Source organism: Corella eumyota, chromosome 2 (assembly GCF_963082875.1).
Source record: "Corella eumyota chromosome 2, kaCorEumy4.1, whole genome shotgun sequence".
Classification (NCBI taxonomy): domain Eukaryota; kingdom Metazoa; phylum Chordata; class Ascidiacea; order Phlebobranchia; family Corellidae; genus Corella; species Corella eumyota.
Window position 1 is genome coordinate 14,529,120 of NC_137491.1, and position 19,666 is coordinate 14,548,785.

Genomic DNA, 19,666 nt, shown 5'->3' on the forward strand with positions numbered 1-19,666 from the left:
TTCCATTTGTTTCCACTTTTAAAAATCCGCCTTAAAAATTGATCCGTTAAAATCCGTTCTATTTGTTTCCACTTTCTAAAAATCCGCCTTAAAATTGATCCGTCAAAACCCGTTTTTTAAAATCCGTTTCATTTGTTTCCACTTTTTAAAAATCCGCCTTAAAAATTGATCCGTCAAAATCCGTTTTTTTGAAATCCGTTCCAACTGTTTCCGTTCCAATTGTTTCCGTTCCATTTGTTTCCTTTTTATTTGTTTCCTTTCCAATTGTTTCGTTTCCATTTGTTTCGTTTCCATTTGTTTCGTTTCCATTTGTTTTGTTTCCATTTGTTTCCTTTCCATTTATTTCCTTTCCATTTATATCCGTTCCAACAATTTCTTTCCAATAGATTCGGCGTCCCCATGTAATTGGATAATTAAAAAAGAGGGTGTAAAAAAGTCAAAATTATTAGTCTAAACGGGATAGAAAAAAAAACGAAAGAATGTGAGTATAATTTAATAGGTTTTATTTCTATTAAAGCAAAAACTTCAATCTTGTATTAAATTTAACAACTAATAAACATTTATTTAGTCTTTTACACAGACATACTAATTTTATAGGTAGTTTTGTATTTTTTTTGTAAAATATTTGAAAAATATATTTTATTTCTAATACGATAGAATTAAATTAAAAATCTAAAAATTACCAAATCACCAAGCTTTTTACAATGAATTATAATACATGTTTTTTTAAGATAAATGTTATTTCAATTATATGAAACCACTTCTTCAACAAATTTACAGAAAAATGCATTCAAACAATACGGTAATAATACATAATAATACATAATAATACACTTTATAATACAATCATTTAAATAATTCTAATTTATAAGTTAACACATAAAAAAATATATAGTAATATATGCACACAAATAAAAGAAATAAATATTAAACACGTGGCGCTTTACAGGAAAAAAAATTACAGCGATTGGGTTCAGTCGCATTTTACTGAACTATACTTTGCTGTCTCAGTAAGTCAACCAAGTCATGAGGTACACGGGATATATCACCCAAGGGTGGGTGTAAGTCACCGTAAGGTCTGTTGATTGATATGTCACTAGATCTTCGATCCAATTTGGTCGCACGTCTACCTCTAGCAGAAGATTGTCGAACATGTGGATCTGCAAGTACGACAATAGGGTTAGAATTTTTGAATATAAGGGACGTTCTCGGAAAACCAATTGACCAAAAAGCCATTTTCCCAAAAATCAAAATTTAGAAACCCCCATTTAACCGACTTTAAAGTCGAAATATATATTTTTTGAATTGGGGAGTTTTTAAAAGAAGAGTTAAGGTAACTAAGAAATAACAAAAAAATTTAATTGTCGGTAAAAAAGCGTTTTTAGTCTAACGTCTATTAATTGAAATGATTTTCAATGATACGAAAGCTGTTATTTAACAACATGTGCACAATCTTTCACATGTATTTAAGTATTTAGTCGAAATGATTAAAAGGGTCATTAAATCCGTGATTTCCTTTTTACAATATATTATTCAAAATAAATAAAAAACTTACTTTTTGATTTCGAATTGCAAGAAAATAGAATGAGACTTTTCTGTTTTTTTAGTTGTTTGTGAGGGTGAACACTTTTGTTTGTGCCTATCACTTCGTCTTCTTCTCTTAGACTTTCATCGATTGACGAGGCACTAACATTAAAACTACGATGCATAGAAAACTTTTTGGGTGCCGCTAAAAGTTCTTTTAAAAAATAGTCTAGATTAATTAAAAAAATAATTGTTGTTTTCGGTTAAAAAAATAAATGTTAAATAATCAATAATGCAATAAAATAAAAACCGCCCTTTTTAAGTTAATTAGTTATTAAATTAACCCGACAAGAGTTTTTTAAAGCACAAGCAGATTTTTAGTTGCTTTTACCACTTTAAAAGATGGTATCCTTCATTTATTTAGATTTTACGACATAATTTAAGCATTTTTTACCACCCAAATTAACATCACATACGAAGATTTGTGACAATTTTTTCCAAAAAAACTCAATACCTAAACTCGACGACCTTCTCTTATTCCATTTTCCACAAATATTTTTCATGGTTGTTAGCGATTCGCGGAGCGCGTTTACGAACTTGGCGGAATTCGTGGTCGAACAAGAAGAAAATGAAGAGACGCAAAAAATAATTTCATCGCTGTGAGGGTTATATGAAACGCCGTATCCATCAGGTACAACTGCACCGTAACACATAAACGAGTCCGTACTGGTCGGTATCTGAAATATTGGATTTAAAAGCAATTACACAACGTGACAACAACTCTTTTTAGAAGATATATTGAACAAAGGTATAACAATGGAAATAATTTTTGTTGTAAAAAATGAAACAATTATTTTTCACTTAGAAGTGTGTGAGCAAATAATTCCACTATAATTTGTGAAAAATTGACTGTGATTCAATGTCAAAATGCAGATTTGAAAGGGTAAAAACATTTGGCTTTTCCACAGAGGGCTCTTTTTTTCGATAACCCCCTTTAAGGAAGAGATTTTTAATATTTTTATCGGGTAAGGGTATGCGGTTTGGGACGTGTTCGAGCTATCGGTGAACACCGGGCTCAAGGGTGAATGGCATGGCATTGGTGCGACTTGAACCCGAAACCTTACATCTCGTAGTCTGACGCCAAAACCGGTTCACCACACTACCGGTCCAGCATGGGCATGTGGTTCGATTTCCACAGCCTTAAGCTTAGCGAACTTTATTAAAGTGCCATAAATTGTAAAAATCCTCCTGAGTTGGAATTATTCGGTAATCAAATATCGGGCAATTATAATCAAAAATACTCCAACCTGCCAAAATTAACTGAGTCGGTTAATTTTCAGTTAAATTTTTGAGGTTGTAAAGTTACCCTTCCCACATCAAAATAAGTGTGTACAAAAAATGTTAGCAAAATACATTGCCTATAGCCTAACTGCTTTAAGGTCTAATGCACAACGCTTAAATTATTAATTTTTTTGTTATTTTAATAAAAGTTATATTTTCAAATAACAATAAAAAACCTGGCTTGTTGAAAGTTGAAAGTAATTTGAAATTGCAAAAATTGAATCTTGAAATATTTCTGGAGTTTGGAATCCCATTTCTTCGGCAATCTTACAAATTTTAAATGACCATGTTAATAAATATGTGTCAAGATAAACTAACAAAATTATTTAAAAAACTATCTTTAATATACTTTTAAGTTATTCGTAATCTAAATTTGCACCAAAAATGTTTATAAGTTACATTTTAGGCCCTTTTTTATTATATTGTTAGTCGAAATTTATATATATATATTTTTTTGTATATATCTTTATCCTCGATATGGGAAAGTCGAATGCGCGACTTAAACATAGAGCCCCATCAGTTATTCCGACCCAGTCTCGAGTTGCCTGAGGCAATTTGGAATTTTATATATATTATAATTGCCCGATAATTATGCTGCTGATTAAGTGCTGGCTCAGCAGGAGTTCATACCGTTTATAGCGCCTTACTGAAGGGCGCCTTACTGAAGGGCGCCATAGCACGAGGTACTCATGTGTGGTGTAGCAAGTGGTGTAGCAAGTGTTCTTACCACTACAACACACTGCCGGTTACATTGTTAGTTGTAATAACTATTGTTAAGTTGTATATAAGCTGCTATACAACAAAAAATTTAAAATAATTAAAAGAAATGTTGATTGAAAGAGCTAGTAACCTTTTTTAGTCCAAGCAAGTGACAATCGATCCCTTGTCCGGTTATGGCAGCAATAGCTGTATCGGTTTGCATTTTAATGGCGCGTCTTAAAAGCAGCATATTTTTGGCATCCTAATATACATTAAAAATATATTAATTAATTAAATGCATGCAAATTAAAATTGGTTATGATTGTTGTTTGATTACATTATTTTAAGTTATTCGTTTGTTTTGATTTTATTTAATTGTGTTTTTTATTTATTTAATTGTGTTAAAGTTTAAGTGATATTACTTAATTAGTCAGCAAATTTTTAGCTTTAATTTTCACAAGAACATTTTTAATCAATAAACATTTTTATTCATGACTTATATTTATTTTTCTCAAACGTAGGCTTTTTTAAATTTTATTACCGTTCTAATGCAGTCTTCAGAGTCAGAATCCATTAAGTTTTTAGCTAGATCCAACGCCTCAACAGAAGCTGCTCTTATATTTTCAACTCGGCCTTCTCGAAATCTTCGGGTCGAACCGCTTTCGTATGTTGCTACTAATCGTTTGTACAACCTTGGATTAAATGTTTTATATAATAATACAATAAAGAGAGCGTGTGTTAATTCTGCATTGTTAAATACTTTTACCCGCGCACCACAAACGGCAGTTTTTAATTATTTTGTGGGCGTATAAAATAGACATACACATATTAACAACCTAGCTCCATTAAATAAATTTAATTTTTTTTTGTAAGGTCAGATAAATTAAATGAAACAGCATAGTGTTTATACAAATCAATTTTTACCTAAACTACATTTTATAAATTTTAAATAAACATTTTTGTTTTCCTTTGTAACAGAATGGTGACACCACAATCGTTTGCAATAACGTCAAAACAAATTGTTTTAATATTTTTACCAAACTACTTTTTTAATTGTTTAACTTTATTCAAAAATTGAACATAAACTTACTTATAGTATGTTAACTGAAGAGCTACTTGCACGTAAGCATCAGGACTTATATTTTGTCGTTTAATGAAATCTTTTCCGTGATCAGAAAATCGGAAAATTTCCAAATCCAAAGTTTTGTCTAATTCTCTGATATTTGACTCCGCTCGCTCAATAAAACTGTGCTCAAATAATACAATTATATACATGAGACAAAAATTAATGATTTCAATATATTAAATATTTAAACAACAAAATATTTTAAGGCATTAATAAAAGGCAAAAAATAGCAACTTCGTAAGATTCCTATGTGTATGTAATGTATATTATTAAGATATCATTATTTAATCTAAGCATTTGGCCCAAAACGCCATTTTATAACCAATAAAATATTTTTTGCTTGCTTTTTGGCTTATTTTAGTAAAATATGTTTTTTAAATTTTGTTTTTCGAAAAAATGTTTATTGTCGATTACACCAAGTGGCTTATAGTAGAATGGAAAGACAAGGTATGTAATCGACATAACAAGTTAAGATTTGACTGACCTTAAAACTTTTTCATTTAACTTCCACTCGAGGCGTCGTGGAGCAGACAACTTCAAGGTAGAATTTAGTTGATATAAACCTTTTTTTTCTTGCAGGGATCTACAAAATTAAACAGATTGACATACGAAATAAGAAATCATAACTTTAAATGAAATAAAAAGCATTTTAAAAGTCAAGTAGAACTGATTAGTAAAATGATAACATTATTCAACAAAAATATTTAAAATTTAATTAAACCTATTTTAAAGCCTAAAATATCTATGTAAATATAAAATAAAATTTTTTTTTATTTTATAACAATCTTTATCAGATGGTACATGTTTTTAAGTTAAATTTTTAGATCGAAAAATACATACATGTATTTTAGTAAATGTTCTATCAAAGCCGTAACAGCAATTCCCTCAGAAGCAGAGTGTTCATAAGATAAACCTATTACACCTCCCAGTCCAACTATTAACTGTATAGTTTTATCATACCACCTACAAAACGAATTATTTAAAAAAAATGCAAATATCTTTCTTTATAATAATGAAGTAATGGTAAAATTTGTTGAAAAAGCGCCATAAACGGTATGAACCCCTACTGAGCCAATAATCAATCAGCAGTTAAATTAACCGATGTTACTCAATCTTTGTGCATTCGACCTCTTCACATGGAGGATTAAGATATATAAACAAATTAACTTAGTCTAAAATTGCATTTAGCAATTTAGAATGGATAGTTTATATTGCCCAAAATAAATCAGCAAATTGGTTTTTGGTTTGGCAGTATAGTTTGTAACGTTAAGAGCCCAACTGATAAGCGGTAAAGCATGAATGCAGACCCGAGTTAATTAAGCCAAGTGTTTACAATTGAGTAATAGTTATGGATTTATAAAATGTAATATTACCTATTGCCACTGTTCAATTCGGGATTATTCCCGTATAGCATTTGTCGAGCCATCATTTCTTCACATTCGGATACTTTTGGTTTGTCCAAGCATAAAACAAATGAACATCGTTCAACTGCATCTAATGAAACACGGTTCACTGGATCTACAATTCAAAGACATTATTAAAAAAATGTTAAAATGGACTCGGTAAGTCGCTGTGAGATAATAAAATAATGACTATTTAATAAAAGAAAATGATACACCCAAATTTATTTAAAAAAATTTTTTTTAAGAATTTTTAAATTACTAATAATATAAAATAAACAAATTAGAAAACCCAATAATAAGAGATCACGAGCTTCTGCCCATTCGTTACGTTCCATTGACGTCAGTATCCCGACTCCATCATATTTTTTATCTTTTGACATTTCCATAATTCTTTCAAATTGAACACAAAAATCTGCTTCTGTAAGTCGATAATCCCCGACGCTCACGTTGACTGTGAAAAACTAAGCAAAACATTATAAAATTAAATATTATAAATTATATTTTGACACATTTAGTTAACATGAAGTTAAGTATATACATGTATGTCCAGTGTTATGATTTAAAGCCCTGAAAAACAAACACCTGCCATTTGTGGTGCACAGGTAAACTGTCGCAACAAAATATCAGTTAAGAGTTGCGACCATATTAAGATGATTCGAAAACCGCTAACCAAAGAGCGAGCTATTCCCAAATAAATTTGTAAGGATTTGATATTAGTAGCAAAGTTCGGCCAATAACCATGGCCCGACATGGTATTTTTTTTCGTAATACGCTCGTGCATGGTTACATTAAAAATTTTCTTGTCAACAAATCGTTTGTCTTGTGACGCATTATTTACCAATCAATAAAGTTGCATATTTTAGTGAAAAACAACATAAGTAAAAAAAAAAGTGATTGTCACCAGCGAGAATAACCTAGTGTTGTATCTTGCCAAATTTATCCACTGCAACGTACAGATTGGGGGGTTTTGCAGTAAACACAAAAAAATCGCCCAAAAATAAGCCACGTATTAAAACGACGACCTGTGGTTAAGCCACAATTCAAAAAAAATGATAGCCAGACATTTGGACCCCTTTCACTTGAACCCCTTATATTTGAACCTCTTTCATTTTTTGAACCCCTACTTTGAACTCCTACATTCGAACCTCTTTATCTGAACCCCCTACATTTGAACTTCTAACACTTTAACCCCTTTTTATTGAAACCTCTACATTTAAACCCCACATAGTAAGCTAGTGTTTTGTTTAAATTTTTTGTCACTGAAATGCTTAAAAAATTGCTGACATTCGAACGCAAAATAGTTAATCCACATTTTAATATATTAAATAAAACCCAACTTGGTCTAGTATTACATAACTATATAACTATAAATAATAATACCTGATCATTACATGATACTAGGATATGTTCAGATTCATCATTGGGAATAGATTTTAAAGAAACTAATTCGTCCTCATTGTAGCCAGGTAGCCTATAAGAGTTTAAAAGTCGGTAATACTGCTCCATGCACAATGACTGGCCGGCTAGTTGTCCTCTTGCTATATCAACTGGTAGTGCTCGCCTATAACAACAAACAAGTACATTTTCTTTTAACTTACCGTGGTCATTTGTTAAGAATCCTTATATGGATTAAAATTGTCTGTCCTTGGAACAGTTTCTGCCGTTGGTCTTATGTAATTAGTTGGCCTTGTGTACAACTGGTAACTTATAGTTTCTTAAGGCAATGTAAGCAATTAATTTTAGCAAAGCTCGTTGAGCGGCTTTTCTTAACGCTTGAATGGAAATTTTATGTTTCTAAGTTTGAGCTTGTCTTTCATTTTAATCCCATTTAAAATATTACTTTACGCGTATGGGATTAAGCTCTGAATAGTTACATTATCTTATATTCGTATACGCTTACAACCAACATATTTATGGTCTTGACCGCACAGTGTACACGTTCTTTTTTCATTTTTGGTCGATATGCATATATTATAACAACAAATACAAAAAAACTTACGCATCTAAAATTACTTTAAAGTCCAAAATTCCAGCTGTCAGTTTCGCTGCAAAACTGTAAAAATGCTACATTAGTTGCTGTAGTCAGTTAATTAAATTTTAAAATTAAATACAAGAAAAACGCAGAATGACCAAACAAAAAAAAATATATTACCGCAAAAAGCTATTTTCGCATGGAAAATGTTGCTTCGGTAAAACCATTCCAGGATTTGAGTTTACAGGTAGTGCAGCTTTATTATACAAATACATATCCTTAAGCCACCAATCATAGGCCTAAAAATGTTTGTAAAAAACGTTTGATAAAATTAAAAACACAAGTGATATCAAAAACTGTTAAAGGCATCTGTAACGTCTGGAGTTATTTCAATCGCTAACTCATAGACCAAAAAACTTTTTCAAGTATTTTTGATTCTAAACATCAAACAGGCTTATAATACCAAAACACCAAATAAGGCCGTGGGTTCGATCCTTACTGCTCTCATGCTCTAGCGCTCTTAAGTAAGGTGCTATAAACAGCAAAAACCCCTGCTGAGCCAGCACTTAATCAGCAGCTCAACCACTGGGCATTTATGATCAATAATATTCCAAACTTCCAAAGGCAACTCGAGGGGTCGGGGTGACAGTAGTTACTTTATTTCTCACATTTAAAACAAAAATATTTAAAAAAAACAATAAGGCTACCCAGTTTTCTTTTGTTTTTGCACGTTTCAGCAGCTGGCATTGTAACTTTTCCCCAATTCCATCACGTTTTCCAAATTCCTCAACGACTTTTTTAGTGATTTCAAACTGGGTATCTGAAACTAACGGTTTGACACATAGCAGATACTTGTCCAACGTAATTTGTAAATCGGGCACAGGTAGTGTGGGTAATTGTTGACTCGAATGCACAGCCTAAATATTTACATTTTTTTAAAGCAATTAAAACATATACTTAACTAACAAAGTTTAAACTGAGACTTACGAAGTGTTTTAAAAATTAAAAAAATAAATATCAAAATTTAAAATTGTAAATTTTCCAAACGGTGATTAAAAAATTAGGCCTCACGACTTAATAACCTTTACGAAAATGACGTAAAGAACATGCTATTTTATTGTTTATGGAGTGTATTTGTAAAAGTAAACAATAACTCTGACCAAAAAAATTGTAAAGAAATATTTGTTTATATTTATTGTTACTTAACTGTTTTATCCAGGTGTTGACTTGTAGTTGATTTGCTATGTTTTTTATCTCTTAAGTAAAACTTTGATTCTTTCTCCGAGCTGGTTGGCATTCTATTAATTCAAATCAAAATAATGAAATTTACAATTTTGAAATGTAAATTTTACCATAATAATTAATTTTTTTTTTAAATTCGTAATAAAAAAAGGTGAATTTTCGCTCTAACTTATATCGTTTCGACCCGATACTGATTTTGGCAAATCGATTAAAAGTCGATAAAGTTAACGTCAGTCTGAATATTGTTTTTTTGTGTTACGCAGATCAGGCGATGCTTATACATAATCCGTCTTTTATTTTTTATAAGGTTATTAATATTATAATTACGTGTTACGAATATTGTTTTGTAGCTTTATTTTATTTCGGACGCATAATTTGGTGAAGCGTCCACCTCCATGCATATATAAATATTAAAATAAAGCTAAAAACTGAAATCGAATCAGATTAATTTTTATTGTAAAATAAATTATTCATTGTATAGTTAAAGCGACACGAGACATAAAATTTTTTTATCTTTTAAAAATACTAACATCGTCATTTTATTCCGACATCAAATTTTGCGAGCAAATGAGTAAGTGGATATTTTGTGAGTATAAATTAAATAAATTCTACTAAGTGAACAATGAAATTGCGACCGTTGAATTTGATCCAAAGATTTAAAACTTTAACCCCTTTTATCCTTTTAAAATTAATAAAAAGTATTTAATTACATATTTTGCGTAAATTGAAATAACAATCATTTAAAAAAAAGTTTATAAGAGATTTTTTAACTTAAAGTTAGTGTTAACCATTATTTAAATTTAAATATTACAAAAAAATTGTTATACATGTCTTAGCAATAATTTAAATATCAATTTTAGAAAAAAAAACTTACTAACATAAAATTAAACAAAACATCTTATTAAAGTAATAAAATATATTTATTTAGTTGATTTAAGCCTTAATTTAACCCGGTGATCATTTCAAGGGTTTATTTTATTTAAATAAAAAACACAAAAAGTTGATTAGGTTAGTAATCCAAGGCTAAAGTAGTAAAATTGTTTAAAATATTTTACGCTGTCACTTTGTATGCAAATGGATTTGTGCACCACTTTTCTATTAGGCATATCACTCTTAAAAAATATTTTACATAAAAATCAATTATTTATAGTAATGCATGTATGTTTAGATATATTTAATTTTGATTCTACTTTTATAATGTCAATTAATAAATATAAAAAAAAATCTTAATATTTAATTTTTATTTTTATTTTATTAACACTTATTACAATAAATAGATATTAGATTAAATAAAATGTATTTGGTTAAAAGGAAATTTAGTGCGTTAAATTGTTATTGTTTTTTCATAACAATTTTTATAGAACAATAATAACAAACGTTTTGACTACTTTTTTAACAGTAAGGGATAATAACTATTTTTATCTCTAATCATAACCAAATATAGTTTCATTCTCATTTTCAAAAATTGGATTTCGTAATTCCACTCCATCGCTCATCATTTCTTCAAACTCAATTTTAGAAATCGAATTTTCTGAAACGGTTCGACTCTTTATTTTTTTGGTTTGTGAGCCGTCTCCCAAAAATGTAGTTGTGTTGAATTTTTGATCTTTGACATTTGTTGAACCATTTGTAACTTGGCTGCTGACTCTGGGTCTTGGTCTGGGTATCGGATTAATGCTAGTTTCCACAGTGTAAGAACTATGATTCGTATTGGTGTTTTCAACGTGGTTTGAAAAATTTTCACTGTTATCACTTGAATTTGAATCGGTAGAATCATTTCGTTTTATTTTGTTGACGTTGTTTGAAACGTTCGAACCAGGCCCAATGGGAGTTGTCTGATCCATTAAACATGTTCGTTCACTCTTATCCGTTTTCCAATCGTATACTTCTTTTAGCAGAAACAATAAAGGCGAAAATAAAATGTTAGCCAGCCCTATGCCAACATTCATTTTAAGGTAACCAACAGCATGAACTGCCTGCCCAGCTAATATTGGACCAAGCGAGTAAGCAACCGAATATGATATATCAGCAATCGCATAAACACTTCCATAAACACTTGTATGTCGAACATCTACCAGAAAAGCAAGAGTGGGTAAAAGAGCTGTGTCTATAAGTGCAATTCCAAAACACAAAAAAGCTAACGGAATCATTAAAATTCCATAACTATGGCACATTGAAACTGTTGCGGTAGATATGCCTATCATCACCAAACCAATTGCTCCCAACAACCATTGATATCTAAAGTATTTTACTGAAGCTTTGACGGTCATATAAACACCAAGTACGTGCGGTATAAAAGCCGGTAACCAAACCAAACCTATTTGCCATTTGGTGGAATTCATAGTGTCTTCCATCCATTTGGCTATAGTGGGTTCCAGAAAAGCTAATGGAAAGTTAGCCACAGTTAGCGACACGGCAATTATTGCTATGTATGGGTCGATAAAAAGTTTGTAAATTGGAGTTCCAACTGGAATATTTCCATCTTTGGCTTTGTTTTCATCAGAGGCTGGAATTTGTACAAGTAAAAGAAGTAACGCATCCACTAAACATACAAATGCCAAAATAAGAAATGGCCATTCCCTTCCCGCAAACTCACAAAGAACCCCTCCAAATGGCGGGGCAACAAGACTTCCAAATGAAATAAATGCAAGAGCAATGCCAAGTGCTTTTGATCGTTCTGCTTCGTCTTGAAAACGATCAGCAATCAAGCCTAAGGAAGCAGTATCAGCCAATGCGGAACCTAGTCCCTGTAAACTTCTTGCTATAAATAAAACCGAGTATGTTTCTGCAAGAGCAAATAGGGTTGTTGACATAAACATCACAATAAGGCCCAAGGTTAGGGGAGTTACATAACCCACTCTGTCAATGAAAGTACCGGTAAAAGGGTTAGCCATGAGTTGAACGATAGCTTTTGAAGCAAATAGAATACCAATCAAAGCGTCTTCGTTTGCCTCTTCGTGCGGGGGAGCTATTGTTAGAGGATATGCTTTTTGATGCTTAACAGTTGGTAAAAATTTAACTGTTGAAACATTCAAAGAACTAAGTTTTAAATTTCCGTGGCCTGATGTGATCCCGGAATCTAAAGTCGACCCAGAAAGGTGTGGAATGGTAGCGTTTGATGTTTTAAAATACTCAGTTATGATAGGAACAATAACCATGTACAGCATGTTATCCAACAACAAGGCAATGCAAACGATAACTAGAATTAGTCGTTTTTGAGATTTGGAATCGCTGATTTTATCTCGAACTGGAGCAGTACATGAACGCATGGCGTACATCAAATTTCGAACAAGATTTATTCCAATGCTTCCGTACAATCGAAGTGCTTCCATTTTGTTTGTGGTTATTTAATTTTAATTATTTTCTAATTTCACTTCGCACTTAAAGTCTTGATGGAGACCTGCAAAAGGCAAAACACAAACTTAGAAACGGCTTGAAAAAGCTTAAACAAAATTTTAAAAAATTATATTTTTTAAATGTTAGATTTGTGTTTGTGCCTTTTGCAGATAACCATTTGTTTAAACAACTTAAAATAAGCTTTACGTATTTATTTTATACTGGTAATTGTTATCGTAAAAAAATAAAATCTACACACTAACTGTCCATGTTATTTATTTTCTACAAATTAAATTAAAACTTTTTGTACCAAAAACAAGAAACCGAAAATGCGAATATATGCAATATTTTACTGAGGTTTGGAACCTAACTTTAATTAATTTTAAGTTTTTTTTTACAATTTCTCGCCGTTCGCTTGCGTATGTTTTTTGAAACATTAATAAAATAAATTAATATTAATTAAGGCTATATTTATATACAAAAAAATGGACCCACAACACTATGATGGCTAAATACAGACTCTAAAATACATGGGTAACTATATATTATTTTAGGGCGTACTTTACTTACTTTTATGTTGTTAAAAATCAATATCCTCACAGATGCTTCTTTTCTTGGTTAAGTGAGAACTGATAACTATAACCTTATCAGTCAATGAAACAAAAAATCTATATTTTTTATTTTCCTAAAAAAGTTATACCATGCTAAAAAATATTCTTTTATTGTGTTATCTTTAAAATAAATTTACCTTTAATTATTGAAGTAATTTAAATAAATTTTTTTAACCCTTATTATAAATAAGGGTAATTTAATTTTTTAATATTTTGCAGTTCCCTTTTGATAACAGAAGTTATCGTTAAAAAATAAATTTTGTAATTAATTTGTTTACGTATATACTAGTTTTTCAGAATTATATTCCAACTGATATTTTTTATCTTTTCGTTACCCCGTTTTGTAATACAATATTACATATTTATACAATTTTATTAACTGCTATAATTTTATAACTCGTTGTAGTTTTTAATTACATCTAATAATGCAAAATGTGCGTATTTATGCTGGAAGTTACTTGTACGATTTATATACAAAACCTGCTCAAGTTGCCTTTTTCCTTTTTAGATGAAAAGAGAGTTTCGAATCTTACTTTTTTAATCTAATTTAATTATATATTGACCGCTACAAAAAAAAATATTTCGTAACTACTATTCGGTATAGTATTTTTTTTATAATTTAACATAAATTTTAATAAAATTGTAACAAAAAAAGTAAATCAACGATGGATTAAAAAATAATAAAAAAAAACACTAGGATTATTGTTATGTTTATTCACTATTTACTAAGCGAAAAGACATTGTAACGACATTTACTAATTTCGGTTTAAGATTGAACACGATTATAAATTATTAATAAAATCACAAATATAACGTTAATAAATTAAATTAAGGCTTAGTGAATTGCATGACGAAATCATATCCATCAAATATTTCATCTAACAACAAAATGCTTTTTTTTATAATTAAATATGAAAAGAAAAATATATTAAGCTTTAATTAAAATTATTTTAGTTTTTAAGCATATTTTTGTAGGTCTGATGTGTTTAATTAAGATAAGTAGAATGTTGAATAAATAGTCCGTTACGAATGCATTTAAAATTTTTAAAACAACTAATTTAATTAATTAGACTGTGCCCATAACCGGTTAACGAAACAAAGTTAGTTTTACCTTAGAGAGTCACTTTCTATTAAATGAATCTGAACATGATTTTCTTTATTACCGATTCAGTAGCGCAAAAAGTTGGCCCGTTGAGAATGATATTGATTGTTTTTGAGACAGACGGATTGCTTCTAATTGATAGCTCACTTTTCAGTATCTATATGGCTAATTACTGCAGACACGTTTACGTAATTTAGTATAAAATAAAGCAAAACACTAACCCTATAGTGCTTATATTAATTTTATATTTTGTATTTGCCGCACACTAAAAAAACTATATATATTAAGGTATACTATATATATTAAAAAAACACTAAAAACTGGTAAACTATATATATCAAAAATGTAGTTTTTATTAAAAGAAAACTTTAACACAGAATGCAAAGTTGATTTAAAAAATAAATACACCTTTCAAATATATTAATATATTTGTCAAAATTAAGGAGATTCTGTTTCATATTATTCTGGATGATCTAAATCTAAACAAAAAATAGTTAAGATATTGACGGCGCTTAGTCGACCATCTGGCTTTGATTAGTATACAGGATTTTTGCATTACTGTCATAATTTGATTGAAAATCGCGATGCACCACGAAAAAATCTCATTCCATGTAGCGCATTGACATTGAAAGTTCATTTAATGTACTTAGCGACGTGCGTACACATGTAACATACCCCAGAGGGCGAGAAAATTCAATACTGCCCCATACGTTTGATTATTTAGTTAAAACGGACAAGACAGATTAATTAATTTAAGTGTCACCGTATATTTAATTTAATCCTAAAACAATACAAACTAAGGCCAGCTGATTATCGTGTTAAAAAAATCAATGCTGTACATTAATTGAAAAACATGGAAAATAAAAACTTTAAATGAATGGTTGAACTGAAATAGTTGAACACATTTTAATTACGTTTTTGCTAAACCATTTTTTTCAAAGTTTTTGGGAATTTTTTATATTATTTTGAATTGCTTAAGTAAAACATTTATGTATTTAACTTTTTTTTAATTTAAAAAAATGGATATATTTTTACCAAATATGTGACTTTATGTTTTAAAAATATGCAGATATTTTTTTGCATTTACATGAAACAAAACTTTGCGTAATCGAACACAATACACCATTTTGTTAGGGATCTTTTCCGGCCTTTTACGTGGGAGTTTTAATTGAATTTATAAAGCTCTAAAACGCCCAAAATCAATAATCACAGCTCAAAATTCATTGCATCTAATTTCGTGGTAGTGCTAAAACTCAATTACAATCGATAGCACCGCTGAAAAAGGATCAACTTTTTTACTGAGATCTGATTAATAATTTAAGGCTGACGTCGAATTCTCCGCGTTTTTTTTGACTAATATAACACAATGATAGCAACGTAATTTTTTTATATCTTGACGTTATCTTTTATTTGAGCTATATTTAAAACAGCTAAGCCTAATTGACATCACTGCAGCACATTAAAATATGTACTAGATTCTGATATAATATCTGTAAAAATAAAACAGCACCGATTATAAAAATGATAATTTTTTCTAGTTTTTACGTTTTTTTAAATCAATCATAATTATTTAAACCAAGATGGGTAAACTAATTTAAAAAATGTATGGTTTGTTTTCAATTTCATCATACACTTCAGATGTTTAAAACATAATGTGCAGGATAAGTTAAGCAGTAAAATGATTTAATTTTGTTTAGCACAAAATGGATGCTAATTTTTTAACATATTAAGATCGAATTAAACTACATTTGTATACAAAAATTTGAGAAAAAAATTCAAATTGTGGATTTTGTAACTGGTCAGAACACTTGCTACACTACATAATGTTGTGGGTTTGAACCACACTGCTTTCATGCTGTAGCGCCTTGAAGTAATGCGCTATAAACTTCTGCTGAGCCAGTACTGAATCAGCAGCATAATTATCGGACAATTATATTCTATTATATCCCAAACTGCCAAAGACAACTCAAAAAAATATATCTTACTTTCGTTTTAAATAATTGCCAATAAATTATATTTTAATTTACTAATAAATTTATCACTAATAAATTTAATTTTTTTTAGCCGGACTACGATCGGAAAGGTTTCGGGTTCAAGCCGCACCAATGCCACAAAAAGAAAAACTAATTAGCAAAGTAATCTGGCAGTGTGGTCATAACATCTAAGTAAGACCCCAAAGGTTTTGAGTTTATACCTCGCAAATAATATCTTTTTCGCAATCAAGCCCACTGCTTGAAAATATTTTAGAACACATTTATTTAAGCTTTTCGTCTTAAATGAAATAAAAATATAATAATAGCTGAAAGAACAAAAAATTAAATTAATAAGCTGAAACTTAATCAGCAGCTTGATTATTCGGCATTTATAATCAATAATTTCCCAAGCTGCCAAAGGCAACTCGAGACTAGGTCGGGGTAACTTATGTTACTGTTTGGGTATAGTGAAGTCAAAAATCCAACATCGAGGATTAAGATATATCTCAAAAAAAACAGGTTTCAAAAAAATTAAAAATAACCGTTTTCACTAAATTATATACAAACGTTTAAAAATTGAATTATTTTTTGTTTATCTATTTTAATTTGTATTTGCATAAAGGTATTATAGTAGCCCAGGGCAGTAAAAATTTAATGTAAAAGAGGTTTATTACGTAAAAATCACAGGATACATTTCTTAATCAACTTCTGCTTTTCGACAGAGATGGCTTAAGTAAAATAAAAAGTTTTTTAGGTATTTCAATTAAGTTAAATCGCATTCGTGATAATAAAAATGTAATTTTTGTCATGTTTTTAGATTTAGGTGAATAAACAGAAGATATACAAAACAGTTATAATGTTTATTCGCATGTTGTTAATAAACATTCTTATGGCGTACTGTTTAGTTGGTGCACGGCAAAAAATAACTTTACAATGCGGCACGTCGCCCAATTTAAATTCAGTAAATCAACCTAGACCCGCTCAGACGACACAAAACATCGTACCCCGGGGTCCAAAAGGGTCTCGAGGTGTAATGGGGCCGCGGGGGTTGAAAGGTGAATTTGGGCCAAGAGGTAATTAAAGTCGGCAGAGTTTGTTTAAAGAACCAAACCACTGTTTTTTAAATAAAAAATATAACGAAGTAATTTAATGAAAATGTTAACGCTATAATATTGTTACATATAATTATTGTAGGATTTAAAGGATTGCCTGGAATGAAAGGTGTTAAAGGGGAACCGGGCGGTGATAATTTATGGGTTGAAAGTTTTATGGAACTTCGCAAAGAATTTGAAAAGTTAAAAGGTAAGAACTATTGTCACAAGTTTAAACAGAAAAAAATAATTGGAGTAACACCTGACAGCGCTGAGCCACAAACACAAATAAGAAAACGGTAGTCTTTTTATATGTGTACTGACACCGGATGACAAACAAAGAGGTTTCGGTTCCATCTACGCCAAATCCACAATATTTGCCCGTGACTGCAGCGTTTACGGATAGCTAAAACAGCTAGTTATACCCGTCTTAAAATGTAATTTTGGTAAAAAAATGTAAAAAATAACGGAATTATGATTTAAAATAAATTGACAAACTTTAAAGGTATATTTGTGTAACAGAATACTGCAACTCAACAAGAACAACAGTTTCTTCTTCTCAACGCAAAAAAGGTAAAAACGATTTCTCGACTAAATTATAAAATAGGTAGCGTTTTTTTCGATCTAGCCTCATCGTAACTAATTGATTTTTTTCGTATTTATTTATCTTTGATGTGAGAAGAATGACTTTACAGGCAAAATATAAAACAATTTTGTGAGTGCTAACCACCATAAGGGACAGTCGGTGACACTTATTAAACTATAATTGACTATTTTTATTTTGTTTAACTCATAGTTTGTAATGAATTTTTCTCTAACGGATACTGCATCAAAATCACTTCCTTTAATTGGTTAACGTATGAAGATGCAAAAAGTTTTTGCAAAAAAGATGGTGGTAGTCTGGCTGAAGTTACAAGTCAGGCAATGTATGATCGGCTGTACACTTATTTAGAAAAATTTGGAGCCAAAACATATTGGATTGGTAACTTATATCAGGTAATTAGTTAGTGGATTTAACTCTTTTATGTAGGTTCTTGACGTATGTGTCACTTTACAGTCTTAACTCTTTTAGTTATAAATTTAGGATGGTCTTTTGAAAACAACAAGAAATAACGTGATTACTATTTCTACATCTTCCTGGTGGAATTCGATTAATATAAGACGAGACTGGGCACGCGTTGTTGTTATAGTACAAGAGATTTCGCAAACTGGCACTGCAAAGGGACTTTTAAATGTTGATGATGCATTTTTAAACATTCCGTTATGCCAATATTAAAACGAAAAAACCAAAGCCAATATTAAAGTTAAAAGTTGAAAGACAATATCATTATATATTTTAAAACTCTGTATAAATATTGAATAAATATAGCATGTAAAAGTTAAAACCTTAACAAATTAATAATAAAAAAGGCTAAAATGTCAAATTTAAAAAAATAGAATAAAAGTTGAAGTAATGTTACTAATACTTTTACAACTTTACAGCTTAGACCATGTAAGATCAACCTAACTTAATACTAGCTTTAATTTAAAGATATTCTTGTTAGCTTAAACATCAACGAAAACACGTTAAATTTAAAACTACGTTGTTTTAATTTGCCACAATATTCTGGCAATTTAACAAAAGAGTAATAATCGACATAGTAAAGCGATTAGAATAATTAGCTTTACCACATAAGTGCCTGGGTTAGATCTCTACCGCCTTTATGTTGCATTGGCATTATGTAAATCCGCCGCAAAACAAATCAGCATATTAAATATTTATTAAAAATAAATAATAATATCCTAAATCGATGCAGTAAAAATTTTTAATTAAATTTACAAAATACGACAAACAGTTTAGAAAATGCAAAATAAAATTATCTTTCTATGTACAAAATAGGCATATGACAGTGACGTCACACGTCGCGTGGTTCAAACTGTGTTGTTATTTTACTATTTTGTAATTTAAAAAAATTTTAATCACAAAAAATTAAAAACTATTTAATCAATTTTAAATTGCTATTAACACTTCGCTACACTTTAAAAATCCCTTATTCTTAAACAAAATTTAGGTAAATTGTTAACCGGCAGCGTGGTGTAGTGGTCAGAACACTTTCTACACAACATGACGTCCTGGGTTCGATCCCCAGTGATCTCATGCTGTAGCACCCTTGAGTAAGGCGCTATAAATGGTATAAACTCCTGCTGAGCCAGCACCTAATCAACAGCTTAATTATTAGGCAATAATATTCTATAGTATCCCAAAT

At 30.0% G+C, this 19,666-nt stretch overlaps 2 protein-coding genes across 2 annotated transcripts; both read right to left on the reverse strand.

Annotated features, from left to right (window-relative positions):
• Positions 1-984: 984 nt before the first annotated feature.
• LOC145742495 (choline O-acetyltransferase-like) lies at positions 985-9,362 on the reverse strand. Its single transcript, XM_082560269.1, has 16 exons — positions 9,273-9,362; positions 8,773-8,982; positions 8,246-8,364; positions 8,093-8,146; positions 7,474-7,654; positions 6,383-6,554; positions 6,064-6,208; positions 5,531-5,653; positions 5,175-5,273; positions 4,655-4,810; positions 4,106-4,256; positions 3,716-3,826; positions 3,042-3,131; positions 2,039-2,261; positions 1,556-1,738; positions 985-1,160 (listed from the first exon to the last, which is right to left on the reverse strand). Exons 1-16 carry the CDS (start codon positions 9,360-9,362, stop codon positions 985-987), a joined length of 2,283 nt encoding a protein of 760 aa, XP_082416395.1.
• Positions 9,363-10,731: 1,369 nt separating this feature from the next.
• Positions 10,732-12,639, reverse strand: LOC145742496 (putative vesicular acetylcholine transporter-B). The gene has a single exon (XM_082560270.1). The coding sequence runs from the start codon at positions 12,637-12,639 to the stop codon at positions 10,732-10,734; it is 1,908 nt and encodes a 635-aa protein (XP_082416396.1).
• Between the last annotated feature and the right edge of the window lie 7,027 nt (positions 12,640-19,666).